We start from the raw sequence: 20,995 nt of genomic DNA on the forward strand, positions 1-20,995 counted from the left end.
GGGGGTGGGGTGGGGTGGGGTCTCCTTCCTTTCTTCTCTCCCTCCCTCTTCCCTCTGGAGAGGCAGTGGAGGGGGGGAGGCTGGCAGACCCCTGCAGGCCTGATTAGGCATGGGGTGGGCAGGCCCCCCCGCCCCCCGCCCCCCGCAGGGCTCATTCTCCTATGGACAGCACTGGGGAAATGGCCTCAGCTGTGTGGAGGGCGGAGGGGACCCGCCATGCGCGGGGGGCCGGCCGTGTGCGCGGCGCGGGGGGCTGGAGTGCCGGGACGATGGCCCCCCGAATGTGCTCAGGCCAACCCGGCCACACCTGCGGCTCCTAGGCCCGAGGGGACTGAAGGGGTACGGAGAGAGCACCCTGAACTCCCAGGTGTGCATGCCGGCTGCAGGCCCTCCCGCAGGGGAGAGGGTGGTGGGTGCCGTGTCCCTTCCGGGGCTGCCCGGGGCTTGGGGTGACCCCCGAGCAGTCGCGATGCCCAGGACCTGGGTGGCACACCGAGGCCTGCCTCCCGTCCTCCCACCCCCGCCCCCGGCTGTGTTCCCTGAGAACGTCCCCCCCCCCCCACGTCCCTGTCCTCGGGCAGGTCCCCGCGGGAAGGCCGGGACCTGCAGCAGGGAGGGGCGCTAACTGCGCACCTGCCGCGGACCCCACCCCCCAGGGGACCCCTGAGAGGGCCGGCGTCCGCAGGGCTCTCGGGACTGGGCTGCGTGGTGGCCAGCCTGGCCCGGAGGCCTCCCTGGGGAGGGCTCCCCTGAGGGATGGGGGGGACGGGCGGGGGAGGGGTGTGCCCCCCCCCAGGGAGGCCCGCGCGCAGGAAGGGGACACACAGTCCCAGCCTGGCATGGGGCCGCCGCGCCGTCCCGGCCCTCATCAGGTGTGATCCCAAGAGTCCAGGTCCTGTGTGTGTGTGTGTGTGCTGTGCACGTGTGCGTGTGCTTGCTGTGCGTGTGTGCGCACACACTCCTGGGACGGCTGCTGGGGTGCGCAGCCCGGGAGCGGGGATGGCAGCCGCGCCTGCCCCTCCAGAGCTGCCCCGGGGGTGGCGGGGGGGGGGGGGGGCTCTGCTCAGCCGAGGCGCGGAAGCCGCCGTCCAGGCGCAGGGCTAGGGGTGGAGACCCGGGGCGGCGGGGACCACGGTGCCCGGGGCGGCAGGAAGGCTGGGCGTCGGGCCTGGCGGGAGGAGGGGCTGGGGTCTGCGGCTCGGGGGGGCCCCCCTCACGGGCCCGGGGCGGGGGTGAAGAGGGGGCTTCGACCCTGGTGGGCTCTGCCAGCCTGGCCAGCCGACCCGTGGTGTGAACCCCAGGTTCAGGCAGGAGGGAGCCCATCCCCAGGGCAGGGAGGGAGGAAGAGGGGGGCTCTGGGAAGGGCCGAGCGCGGGGGGATGGGGTGGGGATGGCCCAGCAAGGCGGGCGCCCGGCACAGCCCGAGGGGGGCGCCGACGCCCCGGCTGGCCACCGCGGAAGGCCGTGGGAGCGCCGGGTCCGGGCAGAGGCGGGGCCGGCCCTGTCTGAAGGGCGCGGGGTCACGGAGCCCCTCCCGCCCGCCCTCGCCCGCCCGGGGTTTTGCTTGAGCACCTGTTGCCCACAAAAGCCCCCCCCCCGCCCCCCCAGCACCGACCACGGACGGCGCCCACCGGGGCGGGCGAGGGAGGGAGGGCGCGGTGACTCTGAGGAGCGTTTATTCTTGTGCAAGCCCACGAGCCGGCCGCCCTCCGGGGCCGGGTGCGGGGGAGGCCGGCCGGGGCTCCCGGGGCGCCCCCCCCCCGCTGTCACTGGGGGCGGCCCGGGGGGGGGGGCGGTCACTTGACGTGCTCGGCGGCGTGCGAGGAGCAGTAGTACTTCTTGTGCGCGATGAAGGTGGACAGGCTGCTGAACCGGATGTTGCACAGGCGGCAGTAGCGGGGGGCGCCGCCGCCGCCGCCGGGCGCGGGCGCGGGCGGGCCCTTGGCGGGCGCGCGCGCGCCGGGGTCCGCGGGCTCGGGGGACGGGGAGCGCGGCGCGCGGCCGTCGGGGCTGTCCCGCGGGGCGCGCTCGGGCGCGGGCTCGGCGCCGGGGGCGCGCAGGCCGTGCGCGCGGCGCAGGTGCTCCCCGAGGTCGCCGCGCGCGCGCCCGTGGGGCGGGCAGTAGGGGCAGGGCGCGGCGGCGCGCAGCGGCGCGGCCGGGCACGAGAACCGCTTGTGCGCCAGGTAGGCCTCGAGGCTGTGGAAGCTCACGCGGCAGGCGGTGCACTCGTGGTAGTCGGCCAGGCCCGGCAGCGCGGCGGGCGGCTCGGGCGGCCGGCGCCGGGGCCGCTTGCTCAGGTCGATGGGGCCCTCGGGCGCGGGCGCGGGCGCGGGCGCGGGGCCGGCGCTGCGCGGCCGCGGCGAGGCCGGCGGCTCGGGCGCGGGGGCGGGGCCGGCGGCGGGCGCGGGGGGCGGGGCCCCGGGCGCGGGGGGCGGGGCTCCGGGCGCGGGCGGCTCGTACAGCTTGCGGCGCCGGCGCGCGCGCGCGGGGGGCGGGGCCGCGGCGGGCGCGGGGGGCGGGGCCGCGGCGGGCGCGGGCGGCCGGCGCGGCGGCGGGTCGTGGCGGGAGGCGCAGTAGAAGCGCTTGTGCACCGTGTAGGTCTCGTGGCGGCTGAAGCGGATGTTGCAGGCCTCGCACAGCGTGCGGCTCGGGTCGTCCTCCGCCTCGTCCCCCGCGCTGCCCGGGCTCGGGCTGCCCTCGCTGCCCCGGCCGCCCGCCTCGGCCTCGGGCGCGGCCTCGGGCGCGGCGGCGGCGGCGGCGGCGCCGGCCGGGTCGGGGCCCGGGGCCTCGGGCGCGCGGCGGCCCGAGCAGTAGAGCCGCTTGTGCACGTAGAAGTTGCTCGCGTGGTGGAAGGTGATCTCGCACTCGAAGCACGTGGCGCCCGCCGCGCCGCCCGCGCCGCCCGCGCCGCCCGGGCCCTGCTGCAGCCGGCTGTGCACCAGCTCCGACATCTTGGCCAGGATCTCCGAGGCCTGCGGCGCCGCGGGGCCCGGGGCCGCGCCCGCCTCCGGCCCGAGCACGAACGGCGGCACCAGCAGGGCCCCGGCCAGGCGCAGCTCGCCGGGCCCCGGGCTGGAGCCGGGCGTGGGGCTGGGCGGCTCGGCCTTCACCTGGACGCCGGGCGGGCTGGGCGGCGACGGAGTCCGACGCGGGGCCTGGGGCCCGGGCTCTCCGGGACTCGGGGCGCGCGCCGCCTCGGGCTCCTCCACCGCCTCCACCTTGACGCTGCGGGGCGCCGCCGGGGGCGCGCGGCCCTCCCCGTTCTGGGGGGCGGCTGTGGCCTCTCCGTTGGTGGCCGCGGTGGGGGCCTTTCTGTCCGGTCCTGGTGGCGGGGTGGGCACGGAGACCAGGGGGCCCTGCAGGGCCGAGAGCTGCTGGAAACTGGCCAGCCCGTCTGCGAGGAGACCACGGGGCACGCTCAGGCCGCGGCGGCTGCCACGCCTGGGGCGGAACCCGACCCCGGCCCCCCACAGCCCCCTCCCCTCCTCCGGGAGCCCCGGGACAGTGCTGGCCGCTCACCTGCAGGGAGTTTTGCAGCTGGCGAGTAGATTTCCCCCTTGGAGCCCGGCTGGCACACCATGTGGTTGGTCACCAGGTGGCTGTAGAGGATGTCCCTTGTGGTGGAGATGAAGCCACAGTTGTGACAGACACCTGTGGGCCATGCTGTGCTGGTCAGGGCCCGGGGGCCTCGGCCCAGCCCCCCCTCCCCGCCCACCCCTGCGCCCACCTACCGCTCAGCGTGTCCGTGTGCACCTTGAGGTGGCGCTCACAGTTGGCCTTGGTGGTGAAGGCCGACAGGCAGATCAGGCACACGAAGGGACGCTCTCCTGGAACACGGACGGGGTGAGGCGCTGGCTCCCGGGCCCGGGAAGCAAGGGCCCCGGGTCCCTGGCCCCTGGCCCCCGTTACTGGTAGGGAGCTTCTTGATCCCCTGGACCCCCGGGCTCGGCCCTGCGCAGACTCGGACCGCCTGCTAGGCCGCGGGCGTGCATCGTGGTAGAGCGCACCTTCCCGGACGCCCGTCTGGTCTGTGGCGCCCAGCGCCGGCGGGGAGAGGCGGGCGGCGCCCGGGCGTGGGAGACTCACCGCTGTGGCTGCGCATGTGAATCTCCAGGGAGCTGGCGCTGGGGCAGCTTTTGCGGCACTGGGGGAAGGGGCAGATGCGCTCGTTGGGGTACGTCTCCTTGGGCTTCTCCTCGGCGGCCGTGGCAGCTGGAGACCCGGCGCGCTGGCGGCTGGCACAGTAGTAGAGCAGGTGGGCCTGCAGGTTCCGCTCGCTGCGGTACCAGATCCCGCAGTCCTTGCATGGGAAGATGTCTTCTGTGGGGAGAGGCAGCGTGAGCGGGGGTCCCCTGCAGCCCGGAGGAGCACGAGGCCTGGCCGCCGAGCCCTGGGGCCGGTCCCGCCCCGCAGTTGTCTCTCCTCAGCCCTTTGGTGATTGGCTCAGGACCGGAGGACCCGTGGGGAATGGATCTCCGCGAGCTCCCTCCCGACGGTGCGCTCCGGAGGACGCCTGGGCTCGTGAGGGGTGGACGCACAAGTGTGCGGGGCACAAGTGTGACGGGGCCAGGGAGCGTGCGGCACGGGTGTCGGGAGTGGCTGTCACCTCGGAGCCACCAAGACCGTGGGGCGTCGACACGGGCGGAATGAGCGAGGCCCTGCAGAGGCTCGCTGGCCGGACGAGCCGTGGAGGAGGGCAGAGGACCCCCCCAGGCTGGCTGTCCCAGAGGGCGGTGCCCGCCCGTGCCTCGGGGAGGCTGCCCCGCTCCCGGCTCCCTGACGTCAGGAGACAAAACCCTGCGTGTGCTGCCTGTGGGTTCGCAGCCACCGTCCTGCTCAGGCCTCGGGGGAGAAGCCCGGGCCTCTCGGGGTGCGCCTCCCAGGCCAGGGCAAGGTGAGGGGCAGCCCCCGGGTTTGTCCCTCACGCTCTCCTGCCATTCGGGGGGGCCATGCGGGACGGCGGGGCCTCGGAGCAGCCGTCCCTCTTACTAAAGGCCGTGCGCTCTGGCGTGGCTGTCCCCACGGGCCGGGCCACGGTTCCGCCTTGGTGGTCCTGCGGAGGCGCCGCTCCCTCTGCCTCACTGTGACACTGGACGCGCGACGGGGGGCGGGGGGCGGTCTCGGTCCTCCCCACCGCCCCGTGAGCTCCAGAGAAAGGACGGTCCACCCGAGGGCCACGTAGGGGACCTGCTGGCTGGCGGGATGTGTTGGGGAGGGGGTGGAGTGGGACGAGCCGCCCGCTCACGGGCCTTTTCCTTTCCCTGACTCGGGCGTGCGCTGAGCTCAGCGGCCACTTTCCCCGGCCCCGCCCCCTGGGAGCCCCGCCCCCCATGCCCGGGGCCCTCTGTGGCAGCCCCGCCCCCCCATGCTCGGGGCCCTCTGTGTGGCAGCCCCCCCCCGAGCCCTGCCCCCCCATGCCCGGGGCCCTCTGTGTGGCAGCCCCCCCGAGCCCCGCCCCCCCATGCCCGGGGTCCTCTGTGTGGCAGCCCCGCCCCCCATGCCCGGGGTCCTCTGTGTGGCAGCCCCCCCCCGAGCCCCGCCCCCCATGCTCGGGGTCCTCTGTGTGGCAGCCCCCCCCCGAGCCCTGCCCCCCCATGCCCGGGGCCCTCTGTGTGGCAGCCCCCCCCCGAGCCCTGCCCCCCCATGCCCGGGGTCCTCTGTGTGGCAGCCCCCCCCCGAGCCCCGCCCCCCCATGCCCGGGGCCCTCTGTGTGGCAGCCCCCCCAGCCCCGCCCCCCCTGCCCGGGGCCCTCTGTGTGGCAGCCCCGCCCCCCATGCCCGGGGCCCTCTGTGTGGCAGCCCCCCCAGCCCCGCCCCCCCTGCCCGGGGCCCTCTGTGTGGCAGCCCCGCCCTCCCCCTGCCCGGGGCCCTCTGTGTGGCAGCCCCCCCGAGCCTGGGGCCCTCTGTGTGGCAGCCCCCCCAGCCCCGCCCCCCCTGCCCGGGGCCCTCCCCACATCCGCCGGGAGCTGCCCCTCCTCAGACTCCGTGTCATGCCCGAGCCCACGACAGAGGGTTTCCTCTTTGGATGGAGGACTTGAACCGGGAGCTGGCGTGTGCGGGACGGGCCCCGCCCGGGTGGGGGCCGCGCACTCACTGTTGATGACGGCGGTGGCCAGGATGGACGCCATGCCGGCCTGCTGGGGCAGCAGCTGGATGTCGGCGTGCGCTGGGGCGGGGCGCGCGGGCTCCGCCGGCTCCTTCAGGGGCGGCCCGGGGGTGCCGTGGGGCTCAGCCACGAGGGACGCGTGCAGGCGTCCTCCGGCGGGCACCGGCTTGGTGACTCTGCACCAGAGGGCGTTGTCTGGGGGGAGGGGGAGGTAGGGCCGTCGGTGGCGCTAGGCCGGCGTGCGGGGCGTCACCGCGCTCGTCCGTCCGCGCCCTCGGAACCCGTGTAGCCCCGGGGTCCCCGCGCACCTCCGGGGCGGGGGGAGGGAGGCCCACCGCCGGGAGGGGTCGCGCCCAAGCTCAGGGGTGTGCTGGCCTGTTTGAGCGGGCTGTTCTGCGTCTCGTGGGCAGGGGCCCACCCCACGTGTGTGCCCGCGTGCGTGCGTGCGTGCCCGTGTGTGTGTTGAAGGTGGCTGATCTGGTGGTCCGCTTCCAGCAGAGGGGTAGCACGAGAGACAGGTGGAGAGCAACCAGAAGGGGCCCCAGTAGCCCCGTGAGCTCTGCCCGCGTGGCTGCGGGGGGTGGGCGCGCTTGGTTAGGTCGGCGGTCCCACCATGGCCTGCAGGGGGCGGCCTCGGCACACGGAAGCCTCGCCCCTCCGGCTCAGTGCCAAGGACGGGCCTGTCAGAACATTCTGGGAAACGAGGCCCCGGGGAGGCAGAGCTGTGAGAGGCCCCAGTCCGGGCCTCGGCGGTTCAGGGCGCCAGGGACAATGGATGCTTCTAGCTGCAGCCCAGGCCGCGGCCTCGCGGCCTTCAAACGCCAGGGTTCCAAGTGGATCGGTGGAGACTGGCCGGGCCTCACCCCTGCACCCAGCCTGGGCTCCTAGTGCCCTCGCCGCCCTGTGGGCCCCAGGGGGTCCTCGGAGCAGTCACCACGTCAGGGGGCAGGCGAAGCGGGTGCCACTGCGGCCTTGGGAGTCGAGCGCCTTCACCGTGGACCCCGTGGGCCCCCACGCGCAGGCTGTGGGAGGCGCCCCTGCCCACAGGGAAGGCTGCAAGGGGTGCGGAGTGGCTGGTCTTCCTGTGAGGTCTGCCGCAGGCAGGGCCGAGTGACCACGGCCTCCCGGGAGGCCGGGAAGGAGGCCGGCGATACTCACCCTTCCGGTAGATCTCCAAGTTGGCTTCGGCCTCAGTCGGGGCCTGGGGCAGCGTCCGCAGCCAGCAGGCCTCGTCGGCAAGCGTCAGGGTCCGTGCCGGGCCCTGGGGAGGGCAGGGATGGGGGGTCAGGCAGGACAGGAAGAGCCTCGGGGGGCTCCGGCGAGGTGAGGGCAGGGATGGGGGGTCGGGCAGGACAGGAAGAGCCTCGGGGGGCTCCGGCGAGGTGAGGGGTGACTGTAACGGCACTGGCACGTGGCGTCCCGTCCAGCGCTGCTGGGACTCGAGGGTCTGTGGGGAGCAGCACCCTCCACCGCGGGGCGTCTGGGTTCTCTTGGAAACCGAGGCCCAGAGGTCAAGCAGTATGCTCAAGGTCACAGAGCCCGGACCGGAGCCGGCTCCGAGTTCTCCCCGCGGGGGGGGGGGGGCTGCCGGCCAGGAGGGCACCGCCCGCACCCCGAGTCCCCGCACGCCTCCAGATGAGCTCTCGGGTGAGGACGCGGGCCTGGAGGACGGCTCATCCCGAGATGGACCCGGTGTCCCTCCTGGGCCCCGGTGTCCCCCTCGCCCGAGGCCCAGGAGGACAGGGCTGCCTTTGTTCCCTCCCTGTGGCTGGACGGGCACCGGCCCCTCCTCTGGGCGACAGTCGGCCCCGGGTGCCCCCGCAGCCCCACGGCCTCCCCGCAGCCCGGGAGGCCGGCAGCGCAGGGCTGGGGGGCCCGGAGGCTGAGCGCTGAGCAGGCCGCTCCCCCCGAGTCTGGAAGGGAGCAAGCCCCGGGCCGGGCCCCCGGGGCCGCTCGCGCCGGCCCCCAGCCCAGCGGCGGAGGAAGCCGAGGCCGGGCCCCGGCTGCACGGCGAGGACGGGGCTCAGGCGGAGGTGGCTCTGCGTCGCCCTGGGCGTCGGGCAGCCACGGCCGCCGGGCTCCGACCCCTCCTGCGCGCCCCACGTCCGGCCCAGCCAGTGGGCGCTGTGGGAAAGGCACAGCGCTCTTTCCCGTCCTTCGGACCGCTCACGAAAGGCCAACGGGCGTGTTGCAACCTTGAACCCAAGCCCAAGGTCACCACGCTCCCCTCGGTGCTCCTTGAAGGGAGGACGAGGCGGCCCGTGGAGGGCCTCAGGGTCCAGTCTGGCCCGGCCCCTCCACTGGGAGCCCTCGGTGCCCCTGTGGGCTGCGCCCGCCTCGAGACGCCACCCCCGCGGCGCCCGGCGAGGCCGCGCAGCCTGACCAGGGAGCTGTGCCACCTGCCGCTGCCCCGGGGCCCGGTCCTGGGGCGGGAGGGTGGAGCTGGGGCGGGGGGGGGGGGGGGGGGGCGGAGAGGGCCTGGAGGAGAGCCCGCCCCCCGGCTAGCATGACCTCAACCTCTCGGCACGTGCGACCCCTTCGCCCCTTCGCCAGGACTGGCGGGGAGGTGGCCTGGCCTCTGCTGGCCCGAGCCCCCCCTCGTCCCCTCTCCAGCTCCCGGCCCTGCCCGCTGCCTTTGCTTCCACTCTGGCTCCGGGGCAGGGAGTGGCCTCCCTCCCGGGCCTCCCTCCCGGGCCTCGCCAGCGATCCCTCCTGCTGGCCCAGGGTGCGAATCTCACGGAAGGAGCCGCTTCGGGCCCCCTGGTGTCCCGAGGGGACCCCGCTTTGGACGCCGCCCGCCCCGTTCTCGGGACCGCGGGGCGGGGGTGAAGTGGGGAGCCCCGCCGGGCAGGCTGCGGGCGGACTGGGGCGTCAGGGAGGCGACGTGGGTCCGCCGGGCCGTCCGGGAGGCAGCGGACCTCGCCCTCCCCGCCTCGGCCTTCCTCGCCTCTGATGAATATTAATGAGCGGAGGAGGGCGAGAAAATTAATCTGCCTGATCCTCTGATGGTGCCGCGGTAACGATATGAAATCTAATTATTCGTCCCAATATTTCTAAACCCTCAAGCTGAGACTGACAGGCTCGCGGCCGGGCTGCCGCTTATCGCTCCGGGGAGCAGCATGTTCTCGGCATGATAAAAACACGCGCGCGGCTCTGCTGACGCTGCACAACCGGCCCTTCTGCGGAGCTCTGCGCGGGCCGCCGCGCCACAGCCGCCGGGGTCTCCACGCGGGGAGCCCCAGGGGGGCAGGGCGAGGAGGGAGCCGGCCCGGCAGGCCCCAGCCACCCCCCCGGCCCCTCAGCCCTTGGGTGCCGAGGGGCCCGGGCCGGGCATCCAAGCGCCCCCCGTCAGCCTGTCCTCTCAGCCCGTCCCGTCCTCTCCCCGGTCCCCACCCATCCTCTCAGCCCGTCCCGTCCTCTCAGCCCGTCCCGTCCTCTCAGCCCGTCCTCTCAGCCCATCCCGTCCTCTCAGCCCGTCCTCTCAGCCCGTCCTCTCAGCCCGTCCTGTCCTCTCAGCCCGTCCCGTCCTCTCAGCCCGTCCCGTCCTCTCCCCGTCCCCGCCCGTCCTCGCACCTGCTTTGGCAGCGAGAGCCTCAGGAACGTGGCCTCTGGGGAGGCAGGTGCTCATGGCGCGTCCCCGTCCCCATCTTGCCCCGTTTCTGAGCGGGCCGGGCACTCGGCCCCCTCAGTGTTGCGGGTGCTGGGGTCACCCCTGCCCAGCCCCGGCCGTGTGTGCGCACGCGCGCGTGCATGCCTGCGCGTGCTGCTGCCCCTCCCGGGTTCCCGGCCAGCCCGACCCAGCCTGGGGGGAAGACGGCGGATCTGAGCACGCCCTGCCCCCCACAGGGAGGCCGGCGTCCTGGCTGTGGTCGGGTAACCACCAGAAACCCCGAGCAGGGCACCGCGTGAGGTCTGTGCCGCGGCGGCTCCCCGCCCGCTGGGCCTCCTCAAGGGGAGGCGGCCCTCCTGTGGGCAGCTAGCTCCTCGTGCCCCCGGGGCTCTGGTCCGGGTGGTGGTGGCTCTCTCCAGAGACGTCCCTGGAGCCTATGTACATGACCCTGGCATAACCCAACACGCTTACAGTCAATTGACATTTGACAAGGGAGTTGGCTGAAAATACACGTTGGACAAAAGGCAGCCTCCTCCACAAAGGGTGCTGGGAAAACTGGACATCTGTATATAGAAGACGAATTGGGTCCCTGTCTGTCACCTTGCACAAATGCCAAGTCAAAATGCATCAGAGATCTCAACATCAGATGGCAGGGAGTAGGAGAAACATTAGGGCTTGCAGGTGTAGGCAGGAACTTCCTGAGTCCCGGGGGCTCAGCAGATTGGAGGAAGAATCAACAAATGGGATTGCATCAAGCTAAAAAGTTTTTGCACAACGAAGGACACAGTAGGCTAGAAGGACAGCCAGCTGACTGGGAGAAAATCCTTACCAACCACCCACTCGAGGACCTGATGTCCGAAACACACAAGGAGCTAAGCAAATGAACACTCCCCAAACGAAGCCAATAGACCCATGGGCAAAGGAGCTCAAGAGAGACTTTTCATAAGAAGAAGTAAGGATGGCAAGCTGACATACAAGGACGTGGTCAGCATCCCTGGCCATAAAGGAAATGCAGACGAAAATGACACCGAGACTCCACTTTGCCCAGTTAGACTGGCTAGTATCAAGAAATTGAACAGGGGGGGCTGGGGATATAGCCTAGTGGCAAGAGTGCCTGCCTCGGTATACCCGAGGCCCTAGGTTCGATTCCCCAGCACCACATATACAGAAAACGGCCAGAAGCGGCGCTGTGGCTCAGGTGACAGAGTGCTAGCCTTGAGCGGGAAGAAGCCAGGGACGGTGCTCGGGCCCTGAGTCCAAGGCCCAGGACTGGCCAAAAAAAAAAAAAAAAAGAAATTGAACAGGGCTGGGAATATGGCCTAGTGGCAAGAGAGCTTGCCTTGTATACATGAAACCCTGGGTTCGATTCCCCAGCACCACATATATAGAAAATGGCCAGAAGTGGCGCTGTGGCTCAAGTGGTAGAGTGCTAGCCTTGAGCAAAAAAGAAGACAGGGACAGTGCTCAGGCCCTGAGTCCAAGCCCCAGGACTGGCAAAAAAAAAAAAAAAAAAAAGAATTTGAACAATAACAAATGCTGGCCGGGATGTGGGGTGCAGGAACCCCAGGGCACTGGTGGGGGGAGTGGAAACTAGCACAACCACTCTGGAAGGTGGTTTGGAGGTTCCTCAAAAAGCAGAACTTCCCTACAACCCAGCCGTACCCCTCTCGGGTATCTACCCAGAACGTCACAAGTCACGTCACAAGGATGCAGTAAAGACACGTGCGCGTCCCTAAACATGGATTCTGCACTGTGCACAACAGCCGCGTTAGGGAAACAATCCAGTGGACCTTCAACAGATGAGTAGATGAATAAAATGTGGTACAAATAGGCAACGGAATCTTACCTATTAGAACATTATGTCGCTTGCAGGGAAATGGATGGACCTAGAAAAATTTATGGGCACGTTCAGGCAACTCCTGTTTTCCAGTCGGCGCGATGAGGTGCCCGGCCGTGGCGCACCGCCCAGCGTCTCTGACCCCGAGCTCAGCACGGTGCGGCGGGGCTTGCAGCCGGTAGGAACCAGCAGGACCAGAGGGCTGCTGCGGGCAGAGGCGGAGGGGCCGGAGCGGATGGGAAGAGCTGCGAGAAGTTCAGCGATGGGTGCCGTGGGGGTGCCGTGGGGGGCACGCGCCGGAACTACAGGGTGTCCAGGAGCGCGGGCAGAGCTGGGCTGGCCGCCCCTGGAGCTGTTGGAACGTGGGCAGAGAGGCTGCCCAGGGTTCTCGGGAGGAGCCTTTCCTGGGGACCTCTGTCCCTTCTGAGTTTTTATCTGTGACCAGGAGACACACGTGAAACTCACAGAGGAGCCTGGCTGTGTGCTTGAGGTCTGCCATGGCCGTGGCCCCTGGCCGGCCTTCGGGTCTCCCAGCATGGCCGGGGACAGCTGCTTGCCTACGGGCCTCCAAGGCGTGGCCCAGGTGAGAGTCCTGGCCTTTCTGGGCTGACAAGAAGGCCCCTCCACGTCCACCCAGAAGCCACACATAGGTTGGGCTCCAGCGGCCCCGTTCAGTGTACAGCAGGGGCCTTTCCTGCCGGGCCTCCCTGGCCCCACAGACCTTGGAGTGGGCTTGAGGCTAAAGCGAGCGGACCGTGTAGGACACTGGGCCGCAGAGCCAGGCTCCGGGGAAGGAGCTGCTGGTTTGTTCATCACTACCTGTTCAGCTACTCATCCGTTCACCAGGCACCCACCACCTGACAAGACTGGAGGGTAGCCCGCTCATGCCCACCTAGGAATCTGTGCGTCCACAGTCCTATTAGCGTCCATCAGCTACCTACCACCTGCCCGTGTGTCCACCTACACGCTTGTTCACGCGTCCGCTCATCAGTGAGTGTACCCACGTGCCTACCTATTCATCACCCCTCCATCCATCCACTCATTTTGATTGTCTCGTCTGTGTCTAAATTTGGAGCTGGCTGGGCCTGGCCTCTAAGGAGCGCTTTCTGCAAGTCCTGGTTCTGCAGTGACAGGCTGGGTCGGGGAAGCTCAGCAAATCAGCACCACATCGAGAATGCTGACACTTGGGGGCCACGTCACCCCGTGTCCAGTTCCTGTGTGCTCATCCTGGACGCCCAGTCTGTGAGCTACAGCACGGGGCAGTCCCCGGAAGACTGGGTGAGACCAGGGAGGGTCCGCCCCTGCCCCCAGAGACTAGGAAGGGTCGTCCACTCCCCCCGCCCAGTCCCACGGAGACTAGGAAGGGTCGCCCAGTTCACACCGCCCCCAGCTCTCCGAGGGAGAAGAGGAACTGCCTGGTGTAGACAGGACCACGAGCGGGAGGCCATGTCTTCCTCAGGCAGTAAGGGGGGGAGATGGGGGCCCATCAGTCCAGCTCGATAAGGGCTGCTGAATGTTAGCAAAAATATTTAGACAATAAATGAAGTATCGGAAAGGCATGCCTATCTCTCAGAAATCAATCATCTGTACCGTGTGTCTGGACGCTCGGCGCCAAGGCAGAGATAGTGGCTTGCTGGGGAGATAAGGGTTAATCAAGGACTGAATTCTGGTAAGACAGAAGGGAGGAGGGCAGGAAGCCGCTCCTCCAAAGGCTCCCAAAGGCTCCTCCAACTCCGCTTTCCTGGCCCCATCTCACACCCGATGCGGGGCTGGGCCGTTCTTCCACCCTGTGCCACCTCCCTCGGCTGACCTGACCTGTGCCCCGGGCCCAGGAGGACCAGTGGGGAGGGGGAGGCCCCTTGGGGTGGGGGGCGTCCCAGCAGGGACAGCCCTCAGCCCTGTAGAGAGGGGCGCACGGGCTCCATCTCCCCCTGGCTCTTTGATCCTGACGAGACTGGGTAAGGCAGTTACTCTCTCCGACTCTGCTCAGCTTTTTGGCACTCTAACCCTTTGGAGGCTCAGCTCTGCTCCCACGCGCTTTTGTTTGTTGTTAACTGGAGTCGTGGACTTTCCTGCTTTTGAGCCACGATCCTCCCATCTCAGCCTCCTGAGTAGCTAGGATTGGACATGAGCCACGAGTGTCCAGCCTGAGCCTCTGTTGGGTCGTGGGTAAACGAGGACAGTGGTCCCCGCACGCAGGGCGGGGGAGGCGGATGAGAGGGCGCTCACGCGCGGAGAGTGCAGCAGCGTCTGTCGTGAGCGGGGCCGGCGGCACCGTGGAATGGAGAAGAGACGCACAGGACCGCGCAAGGCCCCCTGGCTCTCCACCACGCCTGCCTTCGCAGAACGCTGAGAAGTCGCAAGGGGGAGTCTGGGATGGGGCTATGGCCGAGTGGTAGAGTGCTCACCTCGCGTGCATGAAGCCCTGGGTTCGATTCCCCAGCACCACATATATAGAAAATGGCCAGAAGGGGCGCTGTGGCTCAAGTGGCAGAGTGCTAGCCTTGAGCAAAAAGAAGCCAGGGACAGTGCTCAGGCCCTGAGTTCAAGGCCCAGGACTGGCAAAAAAAAAAAAAAAAGTGGAGCGAGAGAGTTCCCGCCGCCCATGGACTCCTCCTCCTAACCAGCAAACCCCACAAAAGCCTCCGTGGTGCGGGGCTCCCTCCCTGCAGAGCCTCTCAGACACCTGGCTTCATCTCACAGGACGGCTCTGCTGTCCTTCTAACGTCCCGGCCGGGGCCCGGCCAAGGGGCTGCTTCACACTCTCAGGGCCAAGCCACGCTGGGGCACGGCAGGACACGAGGGTTCAGGGGACCGGGGTGCCGCTGGGCCAACACCGCGGGCGCAGAGGGGTGCTGCCCCGGCGCTCGTCGGGGCCAAGCCTCCCCAATTCTGCCATCACGCGCTCCCCACCCCCCGCGGCGGCTCCCGCTCGCTGCCCTCTGTGCGCCGGGGCTCCTTTCCGACACGGAGAGGAACCTGGCAGAAGGAAGCCAAATGCCATCAACAGCCAGGGCCTCCGGAGCAAATCCAGCATGGCGCCCGCAGTGGAGCCCTTCCCGAGCGGGGCGCGGCTGCCGCGGGAAGGCCCCGCCCAGGCCGGGCACCAGGCGGAAGGGGGGGGCCCACAGGGGAGTCGCGCTGGCCGGGTCCCCGCGGCATCGGTCCCTGTGCAGAAGGGCTCACCAGCACGGAAAAGGCCCGGCCCTCCCTCCCCTCCGCAGCCCAGAGTGCCGGGGTGCAAACACCCTGCCCGGCTTCCCCTCGTCACCAGGGAGGGCGAGGGGCCAGCCTGGCACGCTGCTGTGCCCCCCCCGCCCCTCTGCCCACTCCCGCCGGAGGCCACGGCGATGCCCTCCGAGGCCTCCGGAAGGTCCTGTGCCCTGCGCCCGGCCTCCTATCTTCCATCTCCCGACTGCCCGCACAGAGCGGCGCCGCTCCTGGGCTGGGGGGCCACAGGGGGCCAAGCCCTGGGGTGCCCGTCGGGGCTGGGCCTCTTACCTCCTCCGTCCGCCCGGGGGACGCGGCTCTGGTCTGGATGCTCCCGTGGAATGGGCCCCAGGACAGGCCCTCGGCCAGGCCGAGCCGGGCCCGCACGCCCCTCTGCCCGTCCCGCAGCTCCAGCTCCAGCTCCTCTGTGGAGAGACAGGGCCGGGTGAGGCCGTGGAGACCGCGAGCCACAGGGGCAGCCAGGGAAGGGGTGGAGGAGAGGGCGGGCTGAGTTAGTGGCGGGAGGGGTCCCGGGTCCCGGGGACTGGGGAGACCACGGGAGGGGTTGGTGCCCGCAGGCGGCAGCCTGCGCCCTTGGTCAGCTTCACCGTGCCTTCGACAGGCGGGAAGAACCGGGCCTCCTGGTCTGTCTACAGGGCACTGTGTGATTGCCATGTGACAGCCACCCACACCCCATGACCCTGACCCGTGTGATCCACCCGCACCCCATGACCCTGACCCGTGTGATCCACCCGCACCCCATGACCCTGACCCGTGTGATCCACCCGCACCCCATGACCCTGACCCGTGTGATCCACCCGCACCCCATGACCCTGACCCGTGTGATCCACTCGCACCCCATGACCTTGACCCTTGTGATCCACCCGCACCCCATGACCGTGACCCTTGTGATCCACCCACACCCCATGACCCTGACCCATGTGATCCACCCCGCAACCCATGACCTTGACCTTGTGTGATTCACCTGCACCCCATGGCCATGATCATGTGATCCACCCGCACCCCATGACCTTGACCCTTGTGATCCACCCACACCCCATGACCGTGACCCTTGTGATCCACCCGCACCCCATGACCCTGACCCGTGTGATCCACCTGCACCCCATGACCCTGACCCGTGTGATCCACCCGCACCCCATGACCCTGACCCGTGTGATCCACCCCGCAACCCATGACCTTGACCTTGTGTGATTCACCTGCACCCCATGGCCATGATCATGTGATCCACCTGCACCCCATGACCTTGACCCTTGTGATCCACCCACACCCCATGACCCTGACCCGTGTGATCCACCCGCACCCCATGGCCGTGACCTTGTGTGATCCACCCGCACCCCATGACCCTGACCTGTGTGATCCACCCGCACCCCATGACCGTGACCCTTGTGATCCACCCACACCCCATGACCCTGACCCTTGTGATCCACCTGCACCCCATGACCCTGACCCGTGTGATCCACCCGCACCCCATGACCGTGACCCTTGTGATCCACCCGCACCCCATGACCCTGACCCGTGTGATCCACCCGCACCCCATGACCTTGACCTTGTGTGATCCACTCGTACCCCATGACCTTGACCCTTGTGATCCACCTGCACCCCATGACCTTGACCTTGTGTGATTCACCTGCACCCCATGACCCTGACCCGTGTGATCCACCCGCACCCCATGACCCTGGACCTGTGTAAGTCAAGGTCTCTGCAGATGGGGATAAATGAGGATCTCAAGATGAGACCATCATGGATTCCCAGGGTCCACGAGAAAAGGAAACAGAGAAGGCTAGGGGGATGCGGCCCAGAGCTGGCGGGCCGGAGGCGGGCGGGAGCGTGCGGGCTCCGGGGACCTCTGCCCGTCCCAGGCAGGACATGTTTGCTGTCGGTGGCCCCGGCCCGCGCTCATCCGTGGTGAGCCACCGGACTTCACAGGCGTGGCTGTCATCTGCCTGTCCCGAGCCGCAGCCTCCTCACTGGGCCACGGGGCCGTGGTGGCCCCTCCCTCGGGGGCGGTGCCTCGCAGGCCACGCCCCCTCCGCCCCGCAGAGCCCCGCCGCCCCACGCCTCACCGCCAGGGCTGCCGGCCCGAGAGGCCTCACGTGGCCCGGCCCGGTCCTCTGGCTGGAGCGTGGTGTCGGCCCCATTTCCTGGAGCCCCATCGAGCAGGCTGTGGCCTTAATGGGCGCGATGATCAGATAACCGCCCGCCTAATGGCAGAGATAACGTGTAAATACGCCAGGAGGCCCCGTGGAGACATTTCAACTGGGCCTTTGTCTTCCCCAGGGCAGATAAGATGGCAGTGGACCAGGACTAGAGGCCGAGAAGGCCCTGCACCCCTTTATCAGCCCTGGTGGGGCAAGAGCCAGGGCTAGGAGGTAAGAAAGTAGGTTCTGCAGCCGCGGGCCGTCCCCCGCTGCCCACCCGGGACATGGCCGTCCCACAGTTCTGCTGGCCGCCCTCCTACCTTGCCCCACAGAGCGTGGCGCGTGGCTGGCTCTCAGGGGGGGCGGGGGGAATCGCAGTGTGGCATGGCCCTACCTGGAGGCACCGAGGGCACCAGGAGGCTCGTCCCCACACGGAGGAGGAGACAGAACCCAGGGTGGCCGCAGGATCTAAGCCACGCAGATCCTGGCTCCAGCCGCCGGCACTGGGTGGAGGACGGTCCGGGCTCTCCTGTCCCGGGGTACCTGCACCCCGTCTCTCACACAGCAGCCCTCAGGGCAAGTATGGGTGAGACTACTTTGGGGTGTCTGCTCACACCTGCCCCGCCCTTCCCAGAGGGGGTACGGACAGCCCTGTGCTGCGCAGGCCCAGTACTTGTTCCTCTGCCAGGACAGGGAGGTCGGAGCCCCGGTGTGCGCAGCCGCCGAGGTGCACCTGCACCCTGGACGAGATGGAACGGACTGGGCGAGCCTCTCTGGGGCCTGGCTCGGTGTGGGCCACCCGAGGGCAGGGCAGGGCAGGGGCAGTCCACATCGTGGAGTGTGAGGTTCCCCCCCCCCCCCCCCGGGCAGCTCTGAGCTCCAGTCGCCTCAGCCCTGGTGGGGAGGCAGGCAGAGCCGGCACCCCGCCTACCCACAGGCAAAGGGCCCCCACCCTAACCAGAGCTCAGGCTGTGCACCCGGCTCCCAGATAAGAGCGCGGCTGGCATTTCCCAAGGGGCCGCCCATCCTCTGGGTAGCACACATTGCCAGAGGGGGGGTCTGGCCCCTGATAAACATAATGTTGCGGGGTGGTGGCGCACACAGGGGCTGGCAGAGGCCTGAGAGGCGGGGCCGACACCATGGTTACCATGACAACCTGCCCTCTGGGTCCAGGACGGCCCTCTCAGAAGACACCTCCTAAGGGTGGATTTAGGGCCAGGCCAAGCTTGGACCAGGAGGGGGAGCACAGTGGTTTGTGCCCAGTGTACCCCAGTGCCTTGTGCAAGTATCCACATGACGTGTACCCTCTACGGCGCAGATGAACGACTTCCAGCTCCCACTCCGGCTCTAACCCGGAGCCCAAACGGGGCAAGCCGGCGCGTAAGGCGGAGCTAGCACCCAGAGGAGCCCCTTAGCCAGCAGGACGCACGCTGGGGGGGACCCGAGGCTAGACGAGGCTGCTGGTGGTGGCCGGGGCCGCACGGGGCTCAGGGCTGGGCGGGCAGGGGACGGGGGGCGCAGCCTCCCAGGCCCTCGGCACGCTGGCCGGGAGGTGCGGGGGCGTGCCCCGTGGCCCATGCTCCTGGGGCGGAGAGCCCACGGGAGCCGGGTCGTCCGCACCTACAGGCCCAGCTCGGGGACAGGACTGCCCCAGGTAGACACGCTTTCAAGGACAGCCGTGCTGGGGTTTCGCTTTGCTCCCCACGCTCTGTTGAGGAATCGAAGGATTTCAGTGGCCTGGGTGCCGCCAGGTCCTGTAGCCCGGGTGATATCCCCTAGGGACAGGCAGGGCTGGGCACTGCCAGTCTGGGCTCTACGTACCAGAGATGGGAGATGGTGGTGGTTCTGCCCGGAACAGGGGTGCTGGGGCCACAAAACTGAGGTCTGGAAACGACAGGCCTAGGCCGGGTCCTGCCTCTGTCTAATGTCAGTGTGCACGTGGAGCCTCAGTTTACCCAGCCGCGGAAGGGGGCACCAGTGTGACTTCCCCGATGGGCCTGTGAGGTGAAAGCGGGCAGTGCCGGCACTCTCCGCTGGCTGCATTTGTGGTGCCAAAGCTGTGCCAGGTGGTGCCCTTTCTGGGCTTCAGAGTGGGGGGCGGCGGCCCCCAGCTCCGCCTCGAAGCCTTGCTCTAACCCTGCCTGGGTGTAGAGGAGGCCGAGAGCCCGAGCAAGGTGCCTGGGCCACAGTGAGCTTCCTTCCGACGGGGAACGCAGGCTCCGCCGGCCTGCCCGGCACCCAAGTCAGGGGGCTCGTCCACTGCAGCCTCTCCACCGGGCCCGGGGACTGGCTGGCGGCTCCGTCTCAGGGAGACCGGGGTACAGGGGTGTCGGAGAGCGGGACCCTCCCTCGCCTGCCAGTCACCGCCCCCAATGGCTAGGGCTCTGAGGCACCGAGTTCAGCACCACAAACCCCTTCCTGAACAGTGGGCTCTGTGGCTGGCATGCGGGTGCCCACCTGTCACCACCGGCACCCGCTAATCTAATCGGCCCATCACTCCCGCCCAGCCCTACCCTGCCTGCCCTGCGGCTCCCACAGGCCAGGTGGGGAACGGCCCTATCTCAGGGATCCTGTTGTTTGCCTTTGATAAAAGTCAGAAAAGGAAAGAAAAGGAAGGAAGGGGGCGGGGAGGAAGGCCAGGACTGAAGGAGTTCTAGAAAACTCTGTGGTTGGGCACAGAGCAGGCACAAGGGGACGGAGAGCCCGGGTTCTGGGCTGCGGCTGCTCCTTGGACAGTGCCTCCTCGGAGCCCGGCCCACACCGGGCCAGCCGTGGGCCCGAGCCCATCCAGGCTCTTTGGAGCTGGTGCCGGCGATGTGAGGAGGAACCGGGCCCGGCCTGGGGGGAGGGGGAGGGCTCTCGGTCTCCACCCCTCCACCCGCTGCCCACCACCCTGGGCAGCCTCACGGGCCAGCCGGCTGCAGTTTCTGCTGGCCACCAGCTCTCCGACAGCCCTCAGGGCTGGCCTAGTCGGTGCAGAGGCCTGCGCCTCCCTGTGTGAAGATTTCTACTTCCCGTGTGGTCAGAGGTCGCCTGGAGGCCTCCCCCCCGGCGGCCTGCCCGGCTTGGCACTCGGGGGAGCCGCTGCAGGGGGTGGGTACGGAGGAAGTCCACCTCCACGGAATAGGCCGAGTCCTCCGCCTGCCAGGCCCTGCCCGACGGGCTCCGGCCGCCGGCCGGGGGTGGCCCTGGGGGGTCACCGCCAGCCTTGGGGTGCCTTGAGCTGGACTCGGGCCTGGAGGCACCTGTGCTCACCGGGCAGTCCGTCCGCCAGCTCCTCCCCCGCCGGGGCACCGCTAGCCAGTATTGATTTTTTGACATGAGGCAACAGCGTCTTTATCGGCTGAACCCTGGCCCCAGCTAATGGCAGAGCTAGGTCGGCCTGGGAAAGGCGAGCCACGCAGCGGGGGGGGGGGGGGGTCCCAGCTCCTGACCGGGACCGTGGGGGCCTCACTGGGCAGGCCTAGCTCCAACAGAAGGGGCACCCGAGGGACGGGGACAGGGCCCAGGCAGGGCTGGGGGCTGCGCCGGGCCACAGGCCGGCCCCTTTGGAGGCTCGCAGCCCCGTCTCAGAGCAGGCCATGGCGGGAGGCCCGTCTGCCTCACTCCTGTTGGGGTGCAATGTGGTCGTGGGTACCAACACTCTCTCACGGGCATAGCCAAACAGCTGCACCAACAAGAGGGGCCACGGGGTGGGTGGTGGGCCTGAGTCCCCAGCAAGCGATCCTTTGCTGTCCCTCGATGGTGTCTTCCCAAAGGAACTGGAGACCTGCAGACCCCGAAGGCCAGCTTCTCCGAGGGCCGCCCCCTGTGGCGGGGGCAGAGGCCTGGGGCCGGGGTAGAGGACCCTGCCCCGCGGCTGGGCTGGCTGCCCGCACAGACCTTCCCCCACGGGTGGGCTGCTCCTCCAGCCCGGGCGCCCGGCCCTTCCCCGCGTTTCCGGAGGCCCATCCATCTGTCTGACTGCAGCTCAGCGCCCGGGCACTGGCCAGGGCAGCTCTGTCTTTGCTCACTTGCCTCCGGGGCCACCAGCTGCCCTCCGTGCAGGGTCAGCGAGGGCCAGCGCGGCGTCCA

At 69.4% G+C, this 20,995-nt stretch overlaps 1 protein-coding gene across 1 annotated transcript in view; it reads right to left on the bottom strand.

Moving 5' to 3' along the window:
- Positions 1 to 1,796: 1,796 nt before the first annotated feature.
- Positions 1,797 to 20,995, bottom strand: part of Zfpm1 (zinc finger protein, FOG family member 1) — a 51,362-nt gene continuing 32,163 nt past the window's right edge. Inside the window, exons 4-10 of the mRNA XM_048354958.1 lie at positions 15,054 to 15,187; positions 7,264 to 7,366; positions 6,094 to 6,300; positions 4,087 to 4,320; positions 3,732 to 3,827; positions 3,520 to 3,651; positions 1,797 to 3,394 (exon numbers count right to left, since the gene is read on the bottom strand). Coding sequence (XP_048210915.1) covers positions 1,797 to 3,394; positions 3,520 to 3,651; positions 3,732 to 3,827; positions 4,087 to 4,320; positions 6,094 to 6,300; positions 7,264 to 7,366; positions 15,054 to 15,187 — 2,504 coding nt within the window. The remainder of the gene's footprint in view (positions 3,395 to 3,519; positions 3,652 to 3,731; positions 3,828 to 4,086; positions 4,321 to 6,093; positions 6,301 to 7,263; positions 7,367 to 15,053; positions 15,188 to 20,995) is intronic.

Source organism: Perognathus longimembris, chromosome 10 (assembly GCF_023159225.1).
Source record: "Perognathus longimembris pacificus isolate PPM17 chromosome 10, ASM2315922v1, whole genome shotgun sequence".
In the NCBI taxonomy this organism is placed as follows: domain Eukaryota; kingdom Metazoa; phylum Chordata; class Mammalia; order Rodentia; family Heteromyidae; genus Perognathus; species Perognathus longimembris.